Genomic DNA, 25,134 nt, shown 5'->3' on the forward strand with positions numbered 1-25,134 from the left:
ATAGAGACAATTATTTAATTAAATGCTGTTGTGAACTTTCTGGGTCACTTGAAATTACGTGAGTAAATCTGATATTAAGAAGTATTTGAATTATAGTAAAAATTGAGAATTCCAGAAGTAACGTAATCGGATCAAGAAGTAATAAATAAGCACGAACGAATGTAATGTATTTGGAATTCCAAATCGAGCATTCAACAATACAAATGAGTCATTAGTTCAGTCAAACACCACATTTACCACAGCTTAAATTAGAGACTAAGTGTTTGTAATCGATTGTATGTCTTCTACTCGAGTTCAACTTGTGTCTGTCCGACAGTGTATTGGATAAAAACCCTGTATTATATAGAATGCACTCATTAGCATTAGAAATAACAACTGGAATCAGAACAGACGCACCTGTAATAGTATACAATCAGCATGTCGGTTTTGTACTGAAATCCATAATATCTGGAATTATAACCATAGATTTTTCAACACTATCCCCCCACGAAATGATGTTGAATCTTTATATCCTCAACTTATGATTGATGTGACTTCATTTAAAACGTATTTCTCACATTGACTAGAGTAAACATAAGAAGTGACTTCGTGATAAAGATAAACAGCAGTAATATGAAATCATCCGAATTGTAGTCAAACTCGAGCTCATTTAGTACTTGTGCTTCTTATTGAACACGTTTTCCACAAGAAACAAATGCATTATGAGGACAAATAATATTTGATAGAAAATCAACATTTGATTCTTCTGAAATAGTTTCCTCGATATTATTAAGAATGTCATTGTAGAGTAAAGAATCATTAGAAAAATCAGCATGCATCAAAACCATATCAGGTTTTCGTTCATAACTAGGTTCATTCAACATACTTTCCTCAGATTTGCAAGGATATTCATCAGAAATAAGTGAATCATTAGGAAAACCATATCTGGTACGATAACATGAGGAATCCGATAATTCGATTGATTGTAAACTGTTGTTTCGCCAACATTCTGAGTTTCACTTAACTCTGAACTGCATTATGACTTCACACTGTCTTTTGAAATCGTTGATAAAGATAAGTGATCATTAAGAACAATGGACTTAGTAGGATCAGAATAACATGACTTAATATCAGTTGCATCAGGATGAACAGTAGTATTACAAACTTACTGAATAATTCCATTATCACCACATTTAAAGCACTTAGAATCACGAAATTTACATGAATTAAAAGAGTGGAACCTGCCGCAGGACAGACATTGACAAAACTTGTGCCCATCTTCGTGAACTGCATCGCAACTCCTCAATGAATTATCTGCATAAACGTGAGTATGCACTGGGTTGGAATGACGTAATGCAGGGGAATTTTTAGATCCTCATGAATCATTTGAAGAAATTTTCCTCCTTTATCACATTCGAAATTTGTAAACAGAACATAGTTTAGAGTAGACCCTTGAAAATTGTATAAGAAAGTGAAATGGGCTTTCCCGGTAAAGCCAGAATTTTTAATAAGTTATGTGCTTCTTTTCCAATGAATGTGAGAAAGTGTGCTACAATAATAACATCTTCATCATCTTCCTTGGTCATAGGCCAGATTTTGAACTTTTCAAAGTAATTCTCACAAGCATCAAAATCTGAATTTATGTTCAGTCGTTCCATCACAGGCTGCATCACAACGCTAATAAGGTATTTATAAATATTTGAATTATAGTATAAACTAAGAATCCTAGAAATAACGTTATCGGATCAGGAGGTACTAGGCAAGCACGAACGAATGCACTGTATTTAAAATTCGAAATCAAGCATTCATCAAGTACAAAGGAATCATAAGTTCATTCAAACACCACAGTTAATTATACGCAATTGAATGTAAGATTCAAATATTTGTTTCTTTTCGTTGCTAACACCTATTTAACAATATGGTTGTTAAATGTGGTTTGAATTACTAGAACCACGTTTTCCAGCACAAAGGCCAACTGGAATAATTAGAACCGTAGTTTTACCTTGTTTTCGACTAATATTTGAAACGTTAACTGTTCCTTGAAGAAGTTCGCTGCTGGGCAGTGACATACTCGTTACGTTACTAGCATAGACTAACTATTATATAGTTATAAGGTTTGCAGTTGACAAATAACGCAAGTTTCCATACATTAAAATCTTCATGTGAAATGGAACAACAACTTAAGTGATATTTATTGATCTGTAATTAGTAGCTTCACCTCGGTGTTTAGTCTCATTTGGGTAATGATGTAGCTGCCAATCAAGTTATTCGGATACCATCCTGATCTGATGACACAGCGCACACAATCAGAAGTATATTTAATGTATTATCGCCTCATCAATAACGAATATCAGTGGAATATTAACGTTTCATATAATTGTTGTAGTTCTACGGCAGTTTAAGAGTTTCACTTATACTTTTAGCATTGAAAGATACGTCTGTGCAGTAACTGGATATAAGGGTTATAATCTCAGGGTCAACAGATTGCTCTTAATTAAATGCTTGTGGAGTGTGATTAAATATTCTGCATATTTCAGTGGTTATGTTTCGTTAACGGATCAACTCGTTAACCATTATCATATAAATCTCAATGGTGTTTGATATCACTGAAATTTCATAAGGGCACAGCAAAGCAAAACAGTGCGAGTTCATGCACCTAAACAACTTTCACGAATATTTTGTGGTAAATGTACAAACTGTAAAAAATAGCAAAATAAATGCAAATAATATCAAAAACTATTCGCAAACTACGTTTGCCGTCCCCGTCACCACTTGCTTTTGAGGATTACTTTGAAATGTCCAGAACCTGGGCTACGGTTTTGGAGCATGTTATGTATGTTAACATTGTGGTAGGTTTCCTTACATTCATCGTAAAACAGAAAACAGCTTAATAAATACTCCTGATTTACCAGAAAAGTCTATTTCGCTCGATTACGCAACTCTCAAATAACTTGTTCTAGACTACGTCATTTTAATCCAATGAGTACTAAAGCTTATGCAAATAATTCACTGAGGGTTCGCTATGCAGTTCACGAGGACGGGTACGTGTTTGGTCAATGTTAGTCCTGTGGCAGGCTTTACTCATTTAATTCATTTGTTTTTCGTACTTTTGAATGTTTTAAATGTGGGGAGGTTGGACACATTCTGTCAGTTTGTAATACTACAGTTTATTCCGCCGCAAATCATGCTAAACAGAGGAAGAAGTCCATGCTTTGAATGGGAAGTCTATTCTGAAAACAGCCAGAAACGAGCGGTAACAACGAACACAATTCAAAAGATATATATAGTGCGAACCGTCCTTGGGAAGAATTACCAGATAGCATACTAAAAGACGCAACGGATAAATAGCGTCTAATATATTTCCAAGTGCGAAATACGACATGAAGGTGACAAGAGCGCTTTTGGCGCAAAACAAAGAAGCTCAAATTTTCTAAACAAAATTACAAAATTGGGTCCTTTTTCAAGTGACTGTATACAAATCCAGGACCCAGGTGAGTTTACTTTTACTAAAACAATTGTGTACATGTAATCGTTTCAAAACGTCACAGTTACTTATTAAACCCTTGTAAGCCGTGGAAGTGTTACAATGGTTTTTATAAGAACCGATACCTAAACACTACAGCCCAATCCCTTATTCAGAAGAGCTAGACACCACCCATGCTTAAACTTTATAACGCGAGCAGTAAAGCTCAATTCTGATTCACAGCAGAGCCAAACACTATATAGGCTTTAGAACTACAATCAGGATAGTAGAGTTCAATACTATGGCCCAACCACACAGATACGAGGCACCCTAGAGGACCATTCGGATCATTCCCATACACATTCACATCACATGTACAATGACCGCGTAAATCAGTTACGCACAACATGAACAGGCCAAAGTTGACCTATTCCGCTTACATGGTAGTCAAATCCATTAATGTTGGCAATGGTGATATGCCTTACCTTGTCCCATTGGCAATGGCCATCGAGGGCACCGAAAAGTAACCACCAGTGAGAATGAAATCAGTTAACCAGCAAACCAATTTTGTGAATGAACAGTCAGAAATACTTGCCAAACTATTGCCAAACCTTCCACAATATCGATGGCAAACTTACAGTCTCATTTGAGACCTTCTGCTCTTCATAGCAATATAGCTTATACTGCATACAGTACATATGTAGACTAGTAAAAGAAATAGCCTAGCCTGAAGCATTAAGCTTAAAGAACGCCTAAAACACATTGTCTCGTGTAGGAATACAAATGCAAGACCACCAAGATCATTTTTATTGCATTTGTGAAATCTTCATTTTTCCGACTTTTCAGAACATGAGTTAGGGTATTATCCCTTTTAAATATTACTCGAACGTTTTATATAAATACCACGTTTCCAACAAAGTGCCTTAATGCTATCGATGCATTGTTGCAGTTTTTGGTGTAGTAGGAGTAATGAGTGATCGTTGTTACAAATAATCATGTTAAACAGCACGAGCGGCCAACGAGGGTAAACTATGAGTCCTAATTGGTGCTCAAAATAATTATGTTTCGGCTAACTCAGTCTGTTGAGTTTAGGGCACAAACGTTAGCTGTATGAATGGTACGTTTTAGACAATTGTGCTATATACACATGCAGAACAGACTGTATCATACCATAAAAGAAAAATAGTCATCATTACACAAGACCTAGCCAACAGTGTCTGTGTGTGAGATATGATAACTAAAAAATCGGTAATAAGTCAACAACGGTAAATCGCATAACGATGGAGAATGAGTCAAACAAAAACTTTTGAAAACAGAAGTGTGAATATAAATATGATAAATCTGTCGAAATTTGCAGGTTACCCATTTGAGATGCATGAAAAATCGAAGTTCACAAAGCAATGATTTGTCTAAAATTGAGGTTGTTCATTGAATGGTGTACATAAATTTGTTATAAACCTCAATTCGAAAGGTGTCGATGGCGTTTACCGCGTCTTTTGTCTGAAATAAAAAGACTCCGATAGTGCAAAACACAGCTGTTAGCTGTGTCTAAACTTGGTAACATTTTATCAGTAAGCCAAAGCTTAACCAATAACACCGGCCCCTCCCAGAGAGAGTTTCTCTGTCCTTACTCTTACTGATTATATATTTAGAGTAAAGACATTCAGATGCGACAATGGTACAACTTGCTCTATCCACAGTCACGCTGAAAAATCTTTCTTCACTCTACTACTCATTCGTCTGTTCCTTCTAATAAACAAACGTTACGTACGTTTCTGATGCATTTATCTCACGCTCACCATTCTCATGAATAGCAGTTGTATTGAAAGTCTTTATGTAACTAATTATAGTATAAGAGTTTAATAATTTTTGCGCGTAATTGACCAAGAATTTAACACCATTCAGCATCTAATAGACATCTTATAAAGACATTTGATAAGAAGCTTTAAATGATAATAGATGCGACAAACGACAACTATCAGTAAATATTGTAGCTAATCCAACATGGACATGATAATCGAACGAAAATGTATCTCATCCAGTATCTTGACTAGCTGATATATCCACTAAATGAATATCGAGACGTCGAGGGATTTCCTGTTACTTATACTGTGAATTAGAATCGTGTATACCACCTATTCGACTAATCAGTCTTCGTGAACATGGTTTATTTAAATTCGAATCCCCTTGTCCTAAAATTGAAAATTGTTTTGTGGCTCTTGAAAGATGGAAACAGTTATAGCGTCATGCCAATGTTTCTAAAAAATTTTGACTATTTTCATCAAATTATTGATACAAATGTTGATCCATTCTTGATTTAACCTTTTCCCAGTGTGAAAGGTGAATAAATTCACGATTTTCAACACTTTGTGTTTGCCACAAATATAAATTAAAAGGGCAATCAATTTACTGATGACAACAATCATATAAGCTTATTTTGATGTGATAAACCTTGAAATCATATCATACCATAGTAGGTTATACTTACCATACAACAAACGACCATTTTTCGAATGATGCATCTGCTTCAACAAAGAATTCCTGATGTGGATCGTCTAGATGACTATCTTAGAAGTATTGAATAAAAATGGCTGTAGGCACTATTGAACACTAAATGCTGTACAACCAACGTTACGTCGTGGTCTGCATGAAGTGTGTAAGGAAACACATTATATACTAATACTCCACTTCTTAAACCATGACATACATCACATAAGCTGGCTAAAGATTGTAATCTCGACCAAGGATCTTCAGTTAGTAAAACCAACCGAGTTATTGTCAATGGTTGAACAAAGGATAACCATGTGGTAGACTGATGATTACTGGTATGGTCGAAATTAGTATCCACGTGTCGATATAAGCTCTATTAATTGACCATCCTGATTAGAAATCTCAAGGAGTATCTTTATTCCTTCTAAAATCACAAGTACAACCATCGAATCTGAGACCGTGAGTTTATTGCATAGTGCTTTCAAAAGATTTTGGTTCAACAAATATGCACGCTGTGCAAGAGGCCATTATCTTACACAGACATTTGTTCATAAATCCTTGCACCATTTTGATGATGATTGTGGTTGTACTCTTATTTTCAGCTCTTTACAGTAGGACTCTCTTGGCGTTCGTATTGAAGATTCTGACTTTGATGTTGGTTGAGAGTTGTTTTGAGTTTCGTAAGTTCATCAAATGTAGGAATTCTGTTCTCGCCTTTACGTCTGCATCAGATTCTCCTCGTTCATCGATGATGCTATCCAGATACGTGAATGCTTCCAACTCTTCCAGAGTTCCTCTGTAGTGACTCATTTTTATCGCGAGAACACGATTGGTTTAATGAAAACAATTATTATTATAATAACCAATTGTACCTGTGCTTGCTTAATATGCTCTTTGTTTAACTGTGCTAATGACAGCTATATTGTGCTTCCATTATTATTCTTACACTTCGATTGTGAACTCGCGCGAATTTGCTTACGTCCTGTAACCAAGCTTGTATTCTGGCACGATCTCGGTATCATTTCGATACCACGAGATCGCCAGCGAATATATCTCGATTTGGTCCATTAACTGCCTTCTGATATTTGGCTTCCTGGGGATTTTATGGATATTTTGGCACGTGCTTTTTGGTAGTGGTGTTCATAGTCAATCTCAACTCGACACCACTCTGCACCTCCATCAAGTGAGGTTGAGTTGGCGCTCTCCATGTTTTATTTAGTGATCATGGTTTTTCTCTTGTGTATGTGAGAGGGCTATTGCTGCAGAGGATGCTGCTACACTAGTTGTCTTCATCTGCATTTGTTTGCGCGTATGGGATATAAGAGCTAGGTCATCTGGGAAGGTCGCATCTTCTAATTGATTCCAAATTGCACATTGTATTTCAAGTTTCCTCGCAGATGTCGAGGACTTCATGATCCGGTAAACCACCAGAAGAAAGAAAGAGAGAGATTAAGCAGGCTTGCCTTACTCCGGATGTTACTTGGAATTCTTCTATCAGCTGTTCTTCATGCACCGCTTGGGCTGCAGCCCGTCGTATGAATTCTTTATGATGTTGACGATCTTTCAAGATATACCAAACTGTTTAGTAAGTTTCATAACGTCCTTCTATCGACACTGTCAAATGTTTCCTTATAATAAAGAAAATTGATGTATAATTACGAGTTCCATTTAATCGATTGTTCAACGATTATCTATGGTGTTGCTGTTTGGTCTGTGCACGACTGATCATCACAGAATTGTGTGGTTTGAATGAACTAAAGATTAATTTGTACTGGTTGAATGCCTAATTTCGAATTCCAAATACAGTACATTCTTTCGTGCTTATCTACAACTTCTTCATCCGATTACGTTATTTCTAGAATTCTTAACTTGTACTGTAATTCAAATAGCCCTAATCCTTACGGAATCCAGTATGCAAATCTCAAAGCTGAGCGTCTGACGAATCTTCCATTAGTTTCAGCAACACGTTTTTAAAAATTTCCTCTTATCCACTGTGGTGTGATATTTCTATAGTTCTCGTATTTGCTCAGATCACCTTTCCTTGACATTTTGATGAGATACTGTTCTTTCAGTGTTGATGGCGCTTGTCCCTCCTCCGAAATCTCCCTGAAAAGATCGTGGAAAATGTTCACAGTTACTTCTATGTCTGACATAAGTGCTTCGCCTGGTATATTTTCAGATCCATCTGCTTTCCCCTCTAGATGTGTCCGATGGCCATCCTGATTATTTTAATCACCCACAGAGGAATATCATTAGCAATGTCTGTATGCAGTGCTTTGATGTCCGTTGGATTCAACAAAATGGTCTACTCAAACGTTCCGCTGACCTTGAACTCTTGTGAATGCTATGCCTTCCTTATTCTCGATCTGTCTCTCTGATTTACCATATTTCTCTGCCACTTTCTTAGCTACGTCATAGAGCAGTTTCATATTTCCTTTTCCTTCAGCTTCTTCTGCTGTCGATCATTGTTCTTCCACGTATTTCTGCTTGTCGGCCACAAAGCTCCTCTTTACTTGGCAATTCTCAGCCGTGTAAATCCATGAATATACTGCGGGCTTGTGAATTTGCAAATACTTATCTTACGCTTAAAGGCCTAACATTTCAAAAATAGAGACGTCATTAAATAGTGATAATGTCTAACTTTAACTACTGATCTTTGAGTGCCCGCAATGGACAACTGTTTCACGCTAAACGATGCCAAGGTTTACTAGTCGCGTCTGACACCTAAAATATTAGTTATACAGTCATTAAACTGTTTATAAGGGATTTCATGAGTATTATCAGTACATCGTACAAAGATAGGTTAAAAATCATTTTAAACTTGTGTGTAAGAATATTTTCAGCTGAAGCTCGTCACCCAGGTGGTTATTATACTTTTACAAAATTATCCTTCATCATTGACAAACCCTCGAATACAAATACACATCTAATTTGTCTAAATTTGTGAATTTTTATAAGTTACCTAGTGTTTACGCTGTATTAACACAACATTTATAATGACGTGAAGATCGAACATTTTGTTACAAATTTCCAATCGGACTCATTGAATGCAATCACATTAAAATCAAATGGACTGGGGATAACTGAAGAACGGTAAATTGTATACGAATAGTCTGTGGGTCGGAATACAGCTTATACTAATGGCAACATGAATATGCCTAGTATAGCTGCTTAACAATTATACAACAAATATATATATCGTATTTGTTCATAAATAGATCCCAAAAGTCACCATTTATAATCCTCGTCTGGCTATAACGCTATTATCAAAATCCATAGTTGAAAGTTCAATAAAATAATCATTGAATAATTTCATACATTACTTTTAAGTACACACTTAAAACATGTACATCACATAACAAATTACACTAATTATGAGCGCTCCAACACTGGTTTTTGTGTCAAGTAAAATGAATAATTCTAACTAATTTCATCCATTGGTTGAAAAAACGATACTGACTCTGGAATATCTGGGCTACCTGTTTTTGCTATCTAGCTATTTTAACAAGTTATCTGTGTATGTTTGTTTTAATACATCATTATGTCTATTAGCCACCAACCTATTCATGTGCGTTTGTGACAAGTTAACGACTTCTCGTTGTACAAGTTACACAATATTCAATTAGAAATAACATGGTTGCTGACAATGTAAATAGAAATGAATTTGCATTATTCAGTTGTCAATTCTTGAACTTCTGACATCTAATTAACGATCAATCAATATCCATCGTCAATATCGATCAGGAAATAAGAAACGGACACACAACAAAATTATTTCTACTGAAAATTTCATATTGTATCAAAAATAACACAATCGTTAGTAATAGTCAATACAATGATTGACAAGTATAAGAATCTATGATTGTTAAGTATGTCAAATAATATGAAATATTGAGAGAGGGCCACACTATTGTTTTTGATGAATCTACAGTTGATAAGCCACATCTTATCACACATTACATTTTTGCATCTGAGCTTTTTATGAAACGGCAGATATTTTCACTTTTTCGTAGATTGTTGAATAGTTGAAAATGCGGACATTTTTATAGGCGATGGTCACAATTGTCTAACGGGTTCCGTCGAATCAATGGTGTGTTGAGGGAGATAAGCTTTAGTTAGTTATCGTTAGTATTAATGGTAATAGAGAAGTTTTATGGAAAAGTGTTTCGGAAGTGTTCATTTGAAACATTCATGAGAGTGTACACGCAGCAAACAGATGCACTACTAGTTTAATCAATTTATTAGTAGTCAAATGTGTTTGTAATATTCGGGAACGACGACCAATGATGTACGTAGTGATAAGGACAGTGGATAAGATGAATACACATATACTGCTAAGTTTGAGAAATGAAGATATCACCTTGAACAAACAAACGGAACTAAAATTATCAACGCAATAACAGGAATAAGCTAAGCGGTTTTTTAAAGCCGGTCGAGCTACTACAGATACTCATATTTGTTTGTCGAACACAGAAATAATAACGAACCAGGAGCAAGCTTAAGTCATGTAGCTGTAGAGCAATAGCTGTCGCAACAGCAACTACAACTTATCCAGATCCTGACAGATATGAAGATGCACTTACTTCTCAGATTTGCTCGTCCATTTCTATTTCCACTCTGTCAGTTGATGGCGTCGTAAACAGTATTATTGATTTTCATAGCGATTGTGATGCTGATGCCGATTTTGATACTTAAATTTGGCTTAAGGAGGATCTACTTAATTCTGATTTTGCCAAATGAAGTGATCCAATGCAGGTATAGCCGCTACTTCATAAATCGAGACAAAGTGAGGTATTCAGACGCCGATATTTGCTATTTCTACAAAACTCACATAAACGCTCGTTTGTTCAAACTGTCCAGTCATTAAGACAACACTTTTAAGCACACATTATCGATGTTTGAAGGTGTTGATGAATGCGAACGCTGAATTGCTTACGCGTGTAACCATCTTAAACCGCGAATTTGAACGTTTCTAGATGGAGGCATTCACAGAAGATCATCTTGTAGTCCTGATTCGTATCATCAGCATACAAACCCAGACGTTTAATTTCATGAAAATATGGAACCACGAGCCAAAACTAGCTGAGTGATATTGCTAAAACATTTCAACGTCTTATTGCGACCTTGTATGTTCAAACAAAATCGTTGCAGGACCCACAAATTCATACTCGTGAAATTGGTTGAGTTAAAATCCAAAACCAACTCGAACATAACATCGGTTAAGAAGCCTCAGAAGGCCTACATGTAAACTTTGCACTATCGCGTTGTTGACATCAGAGATGAAAGCCGCACACAAGCACGATTTAATCTTCAAGAAGTCAGTCTGTAGTGAACAGAACACGAGTGGGGACAATCGAATGTATTTAACACAACAATTACAGACTATCTCAATAAAGTCTGAATACCATATAGTAAATTGTCAATTTGCAAAATATTCATGCATCAAACCAAACTGGACTGTTTCTGTTGCAAACACCAATCCATTGTCTCCCATTCCATTGTTCATGCGTTTTCTTACAAATTCCGTTGTGTTCTCGCTCTTCCTTTCTTCATCTTCCCCATTTTCTGCTGCCAGACATCACGTACTTTTAACGCACGTTTTATACTACTCATATCAATATAAGAAGCTCACACCACAAGTCAACTATGTTAATAGCAGTTATCTGTCTACTGTTTCGGAGTGCGACATAAATCAAATTTACTATTGTCGAGATTCGTTGCGCGACATTGACAAATGCTTGATGCTTGAAGAGTGTGTTTGTGTTGACATCTTCATGACTGAAATTGCTGAAACGGTTTCCTATTGATCATCCAGTAGCATCCAACGAAGCACATAGCCCAATGCTATACATGTTGGCCATATTACCGCTCAATCATTCAATCTGTAGTCAGATAAAAATGACATTAAAAAGACAAGTTGATGAATGATGTGTGGAATTACAAAGTGTGAAAAATAAATGTTACTCTATCTTTTTTTCTGGATAGATCACCTACAGATTGTTCATAAGGAAATGTTTGATTTCGTTAGAACACAGGAAAGTACTTCAATACACAATCCCAGTCAGTGAAAGAAAAACAATCAAAAAGAAGAGTGAATTAATATGCTTGCAGCCATTGTTAATTATGAACTAGAACAACGCAAATTTACTCATTTAATTCGTCTATTCTGATTGGCATTTTCTTAACAAGACTTCTTTCTACGGAATTGAGTTATTGACCAATTTCGCAACCCTCCACCCTCACTCAGATTTGGGACCGCAATACCTCTAAAAGATGCGGAGTTAAAGTAAATTTAGTTCATGTAAAACGTGGGAACCTAAAGGACCTTACGCAATGAGCGATAGAAAGAAATAAGATGACAGTTCAAATGACCTGACAACATAGATGGGGAATTCTAGCGAAAGATGTATAGTGGCAGTTAGTAGGATGGAGGACTCAAGTTTCGTCTTTTTACTTAAAATGCTTGTAAATTGAGGCCAAATCGAAGCAGTCCGCAGAGTATGCACCTATGCCGATGAAAGACTGACTGATTATAGTCCTAAACAACAATGAAAAGATTGAAGTAAGCAATACCAAGTGAATTTAAGCTTCACTCCAATGTTCAAACAGGTGGTTATCAGGACTTAGTAGCTAAGTGTATAACGTGATGGCATTTGACGCGAAAGAAACAAGGTTCAAGTCCTGGAATAAACATCAGCTCTGGGATGCAAGTATTTCCAGCTTATAAGTCACAAATAGGGCAAAATGTAAGTCGTCGATTCTACTATCAATCTTTGTCTGTATAAATGTTACATTAACGAAAGAGGGAACAAAAATGTGATGAGTTCATTTTGTAATGCAATATTCGGTAATTGTGTTAGTTCTAACCAAAATTATGAAAAGTCGGAAGCATCCGAAAGAAAGGTTTTCAACCATGTAACGATATCTAGGAAGAAATCCAATTTTAATTTAAAATCTGAATATTGATGTTATGTATACCTATGGCTTCTGGTGTTTGTTATATATTACTGTCATATAGTATATTCAGTAGAAATGTAGAATAGACGTGTTGAGAATAAAAGAAAAAGGAATGTTCCCGCCCCTGGATGTAGCTCTGTCATAAGTGGTCTAACATAACTTACAAATAAATGCATGCATTACTCATCCGGCAGAACATGATGTAAACCTACTCAGGAAAAATAGTAGAGCATCTATCCAATTAAGGATTTCAATATCGGGTAATCTTGGTTGAGCTCATTGATTAACTTACTTAAAATACAGTGTTATTTGAATAGTATCAATTTATCTCTTTCTTTGTACTGTTATCATCATTAGATCACATGACCGATTCTAATTGAATTGTTGACTTCTGATTTCAAACACCTTCGATATTATTATAATAACGATTATCGAGGTGATCGATGGACGAAAAATAAACATTATAATATGTAGAATACTTAGTAACACTCTACCAGCATTTAATGATGAGCAATCTGTTGACCAAGAGATTACAACTCTTACATCCAGTAAATTCACAGGCGTATCGTTCAATGCTAAGACTATATGTCAAGCTATAAAATGTCGTACAACTACAACAAGTATATGAACCGACAGTTTCACCCTCATATTCCTTAGTTATGTGGCGATAATACACCTAACATACTTTTGGTGTATGCGCTATATTCTCAGACCAGGCGTGCATCCGAATAACTGGATGAACGGCTACATTACCACACAGTAGGAGACTGAAGACCGAAGTGACGCTACTAACTACAGATCAATAAATATCATTTTAGTAATTCTATGACACATGGAGGTTGTAATATACGACATCTCAGGTTGTTTGCCAACTCATTACCTTATTCCTAAACCACAACGTGGTTTTCTGAAAGGTAGTCGCACAAAGTCGTCTGGTATAATCAGGTCATTCAGCGATGTATCACACAGCATGATATATCATAAAATATATGAACTACATGGCCCTTTACTATGTTGGCGTAAATCATTCTTAAATGATTGTTACCGAATTCAAACACATCAGCACTTAAGGGAGTAACTAGTGGGGTTATTCAGGGGATTGTACCAGGACCTCTTATATTCGTAATATACGTTGACAGCATCTGTAGCTGAGGAAACTTAGAAAAGACATCATTGTATTCTGATGACCTGAAGGAAACGTACTTATGCCACAAGAACGAAATATTCGACATTTCTAATTCGTACGGCGGGAGTAAAACGAGATGGACGAATCTTGCAGCTGATGGGTTGTAAATGTCTAGCCAACAGCTCCGGATAACGTCCATCTATGAGAACTAACGAAGGCGAGTTCAGAATTAGATCGCTCTGTAATAATATGAAAACTCGTAATCTGACATTGATTGTCGTTAACCGTATTGTTTTTCCGACGAACAAGTAAATCCTTGAGCATCACTACACCTTGACATTCAACGATCACATGAGTAATCGTGCCATATTACCATATTTTATTATCGCGATTTGCGCTATTATGAATGTGCATGTTAATCGCTGGTAACGAAGCTTGAGTTGTTGGATCAGCATCGCTTTATTGATTAAGCTCTTGAGAGTTTGTCCCTCAATCAATCGCTGGACATGCGACCGACATTTCATCTAAAGTAGAGTCTGTTGCGGATCAAAAACTGGTTTCTTTCAAATACTTTTACTGAGTATTTTGTTTAGTACTCTCAGCATTCTGAATAATATTCACACGATGATGTGTGTAAGGCTTGCAGACGACAGCTTTTAGATGTCTAGCCAGCAGCTTCGGATATCAGTCAACTACTCCCATGCGTCTAATGGAATTCTACAAGGAGCGAGCGAAATGCGATCAAAAGTTTTGATCCAGAGTTAGGTTATGTACAGTAAAACTTGAGTATTCGGACTGATAGAATAGGCCAAGAAACTCTGAAAATTTTCAAAATGACATATGTATATGTGAATATCAAATGGAAACCATATTAGGTGATAATTTGTCTTCTTGTTTCACAGATATTTTATTGAAACTCTCTATAATCGATTCGGTCATTCTGGTTCGTCTGCTTTTAAGCACATTGAGTTCGAAGTGATGGTGAGAAACAAACATTCAAGCGTCCACACAGATCATGTCAATTGACCATTCAACCAGACAATGGAGTACAATCATATACAGTGTTTGATGATCTAGTAAGTCTGAATAGCCATTTCAATAGTCTTGTAGTTTTTGCAGCATCAATAAAACGAGATGGACATATCGTGTAAGAAGTATCAAGTCCAGACTAATCCTATGCCCGTTCTAAGTCGTATGCAGCAACCTGTGATTATATTTTGAAGTGGATGATATTCCAGTGTCTGAATGTTATATTATTATAGACCTTGAATTTTGGATGTTTACCTGACTTCAATTTTTCAACACATAACACTTAAGTCAGATCGACAGCACATGTGGGCTTCGTATCTTGCCATTTCCATGACAGTGAGTCTCTACTAGTAACATAGACAGTTTGTGTCTTCCCAACGCTAAGCTTCTTCAAAAGAAAACCTAACATTTCAAGTGTTGTGTAAAGTCGAAAACAATTGCGTAGTAAATCTGTTCCTAATTATTTCAGTTCGCCTATGTGCTCAAGATGCCGATTTCAGTAGTTCACATCACACTTAGATGCTAGCAATAAAAAGAAACAAATACTGGTCCCTTGAAACTTCTTTCTCTGTGTTAGGTTTTTATATTATCATCTTTGGTACTAGATTCGAAAATCCAGTGTCTTCGATTCGTCTGCTTTTATAAACGCCAAATTGAGTTTGAACTGACGGAGAGAAGCAAACACAGAACATGTCAATTAATCATCCAATCAGACAATGTTTTATGATCTAGCAAATATGAATAGCCAGAAGGAATTACTACCCATAATGAAAGAAAGCATTTCGGAATTCGTTTCAACAACCACTGTGAATTAATTCCGTATCTGAATAGACTCATTCATTAACATGATATGATGCCAACTAATGACTTCAAAACCGAATATTATTATTAGGCTGATTTGATCATCATATGGTTGTAATAGCGTACTCAATTTAATGGATTTTCGTATCAATTTAAAACAGCGTTTACCATATTCAACGGTGTTTAGGCAAAATTTTCTTTTGAAAACCTTAAAATTAAATGATTCGTCAATTCTCATATATGAATTCATTATTAAACTTGGTAACACATTGGAAGCAATAATAATTAGTTATCCTACGAAGTTTTCAGACAATTATTGCTTTAGTCTATTTGCTTTCATTGGAGATCCAGAGATACAAATAAGAACATTTATTGTGGTTCACTTCCAAAGACATAAATGTATCTCATAAGACTTTCGACACGATTTCTAGAATTTAAATCACTTTTAATTACAGAACCATCGCACCATCTGTGAACAAATTTGACCATGTGCTTCACGACATCTACTTTTCAAGAGTTCACCGATTTACCGATAGCAGTCTGTGACTAACGAGTGAACAATCTTGCAACTAGATGTGTACCACTTGTGGGATTTATCAACGATTGTTTGCAAGATGCATTAAGAGTCTATCGTCACGATTTACTATGAAAAATTCAATATAATTGTCCTTACACAAATATCTTTTAAATTATGCTTCAGAAATACGAAATAACAGAAACAGTAGACACGTTTCAACTTTATTATTAAACATAGGTTTAACTGTAACAAATTTACGCAGTAATCAATATGGAGGGAATACGAACTGATTTGGACAGTCGCCGAGGGAATGGCAGTCCACGTAATGATGTGTAAGATTGAAGCAAATCCTCACCTCTTCCAGGAGACGCACTCCACTCTGGAAAAATGAGAGAACGGCAGAGTTAAGCCAATATTTCACAATGATCGAAATCAAGTTCAGCTCTAAAGGTATCAATTAACATAAGTGTATTATAAACTTCATGTGTCGGAACGATTGTTTGTCTACCCATTTCATTATGACTAGATGTTGTGCATAATTCGTAAATGACAAATGTCCACGAATTGTTATTAAACATATAATGTGTAAGATTACTACAATTATCGCATTCGCATTTAGCAATATCTGATTGTTATAAGCGAAGATGAATACTGCCTGGTAGTGGACACACGTTTCATCCTATTTAGGACTGCTCAGCTGGACGTACTTGCATCCCTGGGTTGATGTTCACTTCAAGACTCGAACCTTGTAGCTATCGCGCCAATCACCATCACGTTATCCACCTAGTTACTGAATCCTGATAGCCACCTGTTTGTGCAATGGGGTGAAGTTTGATTCCACTTGCATTTGTTCGCATCCACTGTTAGTCACAATCAATATCTGCTTATAAAGCTCGTGAATTAAGACAATATCGAGGCAGGTTTGTTGGTTCATATTTTCACTTCAAATCAGTTACAATATGCTTTCAACTTCACTTATTGTCTAACTACATTCTTATTAACAGTTTGCTGAAATACCGTTTACCAGTTATATAACATTCTGGAAAGTCGAATGGTACGATAAAAAAACGTGTTTTATTTTTACATTCGTAAAGGAATCGATTACTGATTACTGATACACTCACCTGTCCGATTACGTTGGTGCACTTTAAGAAACCATGGTGACCGTATTCTTTCTTCAGTACGTTCTGAAAATCGCTTGCCTGTGAAAAATAGAACGAAAATTCATTTCTAATATGTATGAAATATAATGATTACAATGCTTTTGCAACAATATTTAAAAGTAATGGAGATGGTTAATTAAATGACGTAACGTCACAAACAGTTGCAAATACAGTCATGAAGGTATGAGACACAAGTGAAGAGGGAGGTGGATATTTTCAAATGTGAAGTAGTAGAGGCACACAGAGGCGACCAGACTGGGGAAACCATCCTCTACATATAAAGAAAACCACTACTACTAGTAATAATAATAATAATAATAATAATAGTGGTAGTAGTAGTATTTGCTCACAGTTTTCTTACTGAAAAAAGCTACAGCTTACAAAATTTCAATTCTGATGTGAACGGATTCACGTACCTTTCACTGTGTTGGATATGTGATTATCCAAGTGTACCTTGTTTCGTGAAATAATAGTCGTTTATCTAGAGTAGCAAAACATTTACTGTTCTTGCCTGTTAACCATTGAAGTTCTTAATCCTTGTTTTGTCAGTTCTAACTGACGTCGACATTCGGTTCATGAAGCCATCACACTAGTTTAGTATCAGTGATCACACTGACAGATTTCGTACAACATTCGCATCACTTTGAATAGTTAGTAGGTATCTCTTGGAGTCGGCCAATTATGTTAAAATATCCCCTCAAATTCAATGGAAATTCGTTATTTAACAACAAACGGTAACACGGTTGATTGTTCAATGAAATGTTCCTTTTAAATGAGTTCACACTCTTTCTGATCATGCATAATTATAGATGTGACCGACGTTTGAACTGGGTTAGATCCCAACCATTATTTTATCGAGCATATATGATGGTGCAGTCATGAAAATTGATTTATTCTCTAAGACTTACATCATATTTCATGGAAGCATGCGGTGTGATACCATGTTTTTTCAGATTACTAAAATAATAGAAAACAAATATAAACAAAGATATAAGATGTAATTGGCTAATTTAACAAGTATTTACTTACACAGTAACATTAGACATCCGGTTTTTACTCATCAGACATCGGTTGTTTAATCAACCGATACGCATGATCAAATTATATGCTCTTCTCAGTCGTATTACTGAAAACAACTGAAGAGCCTCATTTCAGTCGAAAATGGGCGTCCTCAATCCCACTTATAGGACATAACACATCTGTTCATAGTCAGTATGATTAGTTTGTTTCACAAGTCGATCACGAATATGAGGACGATCAATATGGCTAACTATATGTTATCATAAATTTATTACAACATGGATCACTTACTCCAGTAGTTTCAGTTTTTTCATCTCGTCAATACCAAATTTGAAGTACCGATATTGATTACCGATTAGAGGGTCCTGTAGTGCACACCTGCCATGTATGTCAAATTCATATTTCCTATAAGTGGACACAGTTGAAAATATTTCATAAAGTAACCAAATGCAATTTGAAAAGTACACGATAATGGCCTAAACTGTCTTCGAAAACGAACATCATGAGTTTATTGTTTGTTGAAAGACCCCTAGTTTGAAACATCTGAAAGTTGAAGATTCAGCATAAAGTGCCTTATCATTTTTATGTTGATTTTTCTGTGATGTTTTACTCACAAGACTTATACATAATTGAAATTTGTTCGACGACAAATCGAAAACATGAATGACAACACGATGGCTTCTAACAACGTCACTTCAATGAAACAATACAGGAAGTCTTTGTCAACTCTGTCACATTCATCAGTCAACAAAGCATATCGTCGAGGGTTGATTTCCATTTGCAGATCATTCTGCTTTCGACAGAACACACATCTTCATCTGAAGTTCATTTTCCGAGCCAAAATATCATCACTGCATGGCTTCTTTACACAAAACCACTTCAACTTAGTAACTATCAAACGTTCTCATCTGCTCAATGATGTTTGCGTTTACGGAGTGTGGTTCAATTGCCAGTTACATTGGGGATCATGACCAGAAAACTATATCGTTTAATCGACAGAGAACGTTGTTTAATCCCCGGAAGAAATATTCGGTTAATGAAATATTATCAGATCTCTTACCAAAATACAGCTGGATAGCTGTAATTTTTCAAAAATGGCCACAGTTTTTTTAGATCGCCTAGTAGTCCCTGAAATAGAATGAGAGAATAAATTTAAAGAATGGCCTTAGTGAATTATTGCATCGGAAAATCTGCTACGAACAAGCGAAATTAAACACTTTTGTTCGCAGCATCATTGTAAAATTCCACGTTTATTCCCATCCGGTGATGAACATCGCTCGAGGATCAAAAATCGATCAAACTTTAGCATTATCTGCTTATAGAAAATAGCAATTAGCTCAATCACTACCAAGCAGTGGCTGATACAAATCCAGTGGTTTGCTTGACATTCGATAAGTTAATTAAAATGAGATAGTGTGAATATGATTAAAAATGGCTGAAATTTATATCTGACTAACCTGCAATTGTGCTATATCAAATTGTTCTTTCGATTTACACTTTGGATTTTTATGACGTGCAATTTTGGGCCTTAAAAAATGATATACAAAATACATTACAGTTAACCAAATATTTACATCCATTCACTGAGTTGTATATTTTGGAAATTTGATTGCTTATATTTATCAATAAACAGCTATAATTTCAGTGTAAAATGTGTGTATCATTCGGAATAATTAAATCATAGTAGTTGCAAAGCGTATATGAGTGTGCCCACTTAAATCTATTCAACGCCATTATATTGATTCACAGCATGCATTATTGTTGTTACGGTGGTCAGAAAACTTACTGTTCCTTAGTGAAACAGTGGAACTGAGACCAATAGTAATTTGATGCTGATCGATGAGCTCCACAATTTAAATTTACTCCGTCGCACGGACGCGCTGAAAACGACAAGTCAATGCTAGGCAATCACCTCATCATTCAACACTATTTCATAAATAATAAGTTCAATGTTTTCAAGAATGCTGTTTGACATGAGTGTACAACAATGTAATGTTGAAACCTGTAGGCATTTCGGATAAGCTCTTATTATAAAATCGTACTAATGGTCATTGGATCTAACATAGCAGGTCGGAAGTTTACAGACATAGTGCCCAATGATTATCCATGACATTGCTTGTGTATATTCGACAACATTACAAAGCACATATTTCATAAATTAGATGTAATCTTACCACATTCCATGAATAGTAAAACCATCTAATTCTTTCGGTGGAGCACTCTAAAAGGAAGAATTTCAAATAATTATTACTCAGTTGAACAACGATGTATGTGAATATAATATGTGTTGAAGCTTATCAAATGCGATTCAAGTGACTAGATAATTTTTCAAAGTGAAATAAGTTGCTTCGGCCATTTGCCTTCAAAAGCTGATCCTTGATATACACTCGAAATAACCCATACCCAAGCTGACAGACCTAAACACTGGAAATGTCATTGTGTTCAGTTTCAAGCAATCTTTGGCAGTGATGTGCCTAATTGTCCTGATTCAATCCAATCAATATACAGTTAGAATCCCCATGTTTGGTGAAATAAAGTATTACCTCTACAATGTGAGCGTAACCTGTCAATGAATATCACAATGATCAGTACTCGATCAGCGAATGACTCTGGTCCATATCCACGAACGGAAGAGAATCGTACAGATTGATTTCATTGTATATTAATCAATAAAATTCATCTGTGAAACGTGAATCGATAGATTCAAGTTCATGTTAAAGGATAACATTTCAAGTAAACGAAAGTTTTATTACTTTTTGCGCCAGATAATACGATGGTGGCCAAGTCACAGCAAACAGGTAGTATTCAAAGTTGACTTGACCGTATCCTACATGTAGGATGATAACAAGTGTTGACACAAGGAAACACAGTGACCTGCAAACAATAGACAATTAACATGGTCGATGAAGTGCAAAACACATTTTGAAAAATACGAAGACAGTGAAAACCGCTTATTGACTGGAATATTTTTGTACGAAACTTGATTACGGGAGATCGTTCACTCGACAGATTGTTGATGAATAAATCTTACATACCAGATTGCAATCAACAGTTTAGAGAATCAATATTTCTAGCATAACTTTTAATATATCTCGTCCCAGTACTTTGTTAAGGGGAATAGATCATTGCGTTCTCATGTTAACGAAATCAAGTACACTTTATATGCAGAGATTGATGATGAAGGACGTGGAATCCAAGGCGAGCGTTTCGTCTTATTTGGAACTTGTCAGTTGAATACACTTCTATCACAGACTCGAATTCAGCTCAGCTCAGCTCTCATGACCATATACATCAAACACATTATTTTAACTATCATGTGAAGCTAACATCACATTTATCAGTGATTTTCAGTCCAACTGTTTATTGTGTGAGCTCGGCAGTTATATACAATACCAGTGTGTACTATGTTCGTTATGCGAAACGATCATCTAGTCCGAAGCAATATGAATGGTTTCATTAGGAGTTTTATGACTAATAAACGTTTGACGAACCATTTCTTCGTAGTATGATTAGTTTAACGTCGAAACTCATTGAAATCAGACTGGATCGTGCTCTCGATTAAAATAGAAAATAATCGTTTTGCGAGAATCTGTCGGAAACCTTTTCCACAATCCGTGAGATGTTGCTAACTTTTAATTCAACCAGATATATCGGTAAATCATAATTCCGTTACACTAACACAGGGCTATTCGCCACTTCGTTCTTGACTACTGAATGGTTGATGAAGTAGTTTGTGTACCGGCAAGGACATCCCACAACAGAACACTAAGCAAACACGTCACCCTATTGGCAAATATATGTGTCTCATTTAACCCATATAAAAGATTTATTCGGTCAAGCACTGAATCAAGTGAAGAACAAAGTCAATAAATGAAAAAACGTGATTGAGAAAAGAAACGACTAGCTCCTCATTCCAAAAATAAAGAATGGTTTATCACTCTTACCTGATTCGTAGATAACAGTAATTGTCAAACAGGCAATAAAAACAAGACCTCAACTCACTGTACTCTCATCATCAATTCAAATCTGCTGATGTATTGTGATAACTGAGCACACAATCTTTCCAACACTGTTATATATACACTGAAATTTACATGATTTTAACCAGTGAGAGAAGATGGCACGTTTGCAGAACACATAATGTAATTATTAATACTGATCTCATAATCTCATATAATCTCACTCACCGTGCTCAGTTCCGTAAAAACACGATTTCTTTACACGTTTACATGAAGCACATCACGTGATACTCATTGACGGTCTTCGTTTTTCTCCATGTATGTTTCTAGTCGGATCCAATCCATCAAACCATCAACCGTCTGATAATCAATGACGAACTACTGCATCATCATTTCAGCGTTCTCATTTTGGTGTTCCTTGTCTCTACGACAGTCCTCTCACTAGTACGAGCCATGTTACATGTTTCACTCAAATCATCAGCTATTATCTGACAGTTTCCAAGCTCATCATTATCACACCTATCACCTCCTCATATATGTTATTATTGTTATTATTATAAGAAGCTTTATTCAACATTATACTTTTGGTACAACATAGAATTCTCAGCATAAAGTATTTCAACAAGTTTCTTTTTCTTATATCTTGATCGATTATGACGATAAATTTCGAATGGTGACCAGTTAGATGTTAGGGATTCGGTTATCCACGATTGATTAATGTTCATTCGTTTCATTGCATATTGCCAGCCACCATGATGTCGCTGATTGTACCTTTCGGTGTCCCGTATAGCGAAAGGTTGTAAACTTTTCATAAACGCGCCCGAATAGATTGTGAGCACAATAGACATATTGACGTGCTAAAACAAACAACAAAACAGATAACTTGAAGAAATATCTAGATCGAAGGAACAGGTAGCCTAGATATTCAAGCAATAAAGAATGATTGTTCTGTATTGTGTTGACTGACGTTTAGTTTTGAGCTCTGTTCTTTAGATAAGTCCAACCATTGACGCTTGGTTAACCACCGATTCACATGTATCTCGTGTAGGATGAAGAAAATACTTCACTGAATAGACTGATCGATTCCTCAATGAATTGTCAACTAGATAATTATTTTGCCAACAGACACTGACAGAAATGTGAAATAACGACAATTCGATGTGAGGAATTCTCTTTTTCCCGAAGTTTCTTACTCATTAACCTCGGGAGTGTTTAAAGTTGATTTCATCCCAAATTGTTTTGCGGCCTCATAGGTATTAAAAGTTGGTACTGATAATTATTTGGTCGAGTAGTGAATTTAGATGATCGACTCATTGTCGAATGAGGCCTGACCAATAATGCTTCTGCACACAGGTTTCAGTTAAAGGACGGAGACTTGACGATGTCAATCTAGTCTATAAAACATTGGTTTGTGCTGGTTTCGAGAACAGTCGATTGACTTCAAGAACCGTTTTGAAGCACATCTGTGGTTGCGTGGTGTGACTAGAAATCCCTAGACAACACGATGCACATATTGCACATGCTTAACTTCCAAGTCATCCATAAAAACTAACGAAGGCGAGTTCAGAATTAGATCGCTCTGTAATAATATGAAAACTCGTAATCTGACATTGATTGTCGTTAACCGTATTGTTTTTCCGACGAACAAGTAAATCCTTGAGCATCACTACACCTTGACATTCAACGATCACATGAGTAATCGTGCCATATTACTATATTTTATTATCGCGATTTGCGCTATTATGAATGTGCATGTTAATCGCTGGTAACGAAGCTTGAGTTGTTGGATCAGCATCGCTTTATTGATTAAGCTCTTGAGAGCTTGCCTCCTACTCAATCTCTGGGCATCCAGCCGAGATTTCATCTTATGTAAATTCCCTCTCTTAAGCGGATGCTCGCTTTGTTCAGATTATTAATAAAAAATGTATCGCTGCTGTTTTCTTCAATTACTCTTAGTCGGGTTCTTTACTCCCTAGCCACTCACCTTTTATCATGGAACAACAGTATGGCTCGCGTATAATTATGGACATAAAATGTCGCAAGTAGCGTTTGAGTTTATGGAGGAAACAGCAGAGAGATTATACGAACACTAGTCGACATTTGTAACAAGCAGTTTGTTGAAATAAGGTGTAATGGTTTAAAAGGATGTCATTTACCTTTGTTTTTCAGTCAGCAGCTGTAATTTCATAAGTTTCAATGAGCTTATGATAAGCTGATTGAAGCTTCTTCAAAGAAACATCGAACATTTCAATTATTATATAAGTTTTAGGATAATCCAATACTAAGTCTTCACTCAATTATTTCGATTGGCCTTTGTGATCAATTTCAGTGTCGCTTTCAGTGGTCCAAACCACATTTATGAACAATATTATCGAATAGATGTTGGAGACAGAGAGAAACGAAACTTCAATCCTACATTCAACCCACATTCAATTGTGAAAAAAACGCGATTAGTCTGTGTGGCAAAGTAATGAACTGTCAATAATGTTCCGAAAATACAATCAGCCGGTTCACTCAGGCTATAAAAATTTTTGAAAAGGTTTTATCAACTTATTGTTTTAATAAATCATCTTTGAAACAAGCAGAAGATAAATTATCACATTTTATGGGTTTGATTTGATATTCACATA

At 35.8% G+C, this 25,134-nt stretch overlaps 1 protein-coding gene across 1 annotated transcript in view; it reads right to left on the reverse strand.

Annotated features, from left to right (window-relative positions):
* Positions 1-24,692, reverse strand: part of MS3_00010007 (uncharacterized protein) — a gene marked incomplete at both ends in the record, with an annotated part of 46,490 nt that extends 21,798 nt beyond the window's left edge. Inside the window, 9 exons of the mRNA XM_051218338.1 lie at positions 16,718-16,741; positions 17,487-17,564; positions 18,434-18,482; positions 18,837-18,950; positions 19,606-19,673; positions 20,003-20,072; positions 20,720-20,766; positions 21,299-21,419; positions 24,661-24,692. Of these exons, the coding sequence (XP_051072915.1) occupies positions 16,718-16,741; positions 17,487-17,564; positions 18,434-18,482; positions 18,837-18,950; positions 19,606-19,673; positions 20,003-20,072; positions 20,720-20,766; positions 21,299-21,419; positions 24,661-24,692 (603 nt within the window). The remainder of the gene's footprint in view (positions 1-16,717; positions 16,742-17,486; positions 17,565-18,433; positions 18,483-18,836; positions 18,951-19,605; positions 19,674-20,002; positions 20,073-20,719; positions 20,767-21,298; positions 21,420-24,660) is intronic.
* Between the last annotated feature and the right edge of the window lie 442 nt (positions 24,693-25,134).

Source organism: Schistosoma haematobium, chromosome 1, assembly GCF_000699445.3.
Source record: "Schistosoma haematobium chromosome 1, whole genome shotgun sequence".
Taxonomy (NCBI): domain Eukaryota; kingdom Metazoa; phylum Platyhelminthes; class Trematoda; order Strigeidida; family Schistosomatidae; genus Schistosoma; species Schistosoma haematobium.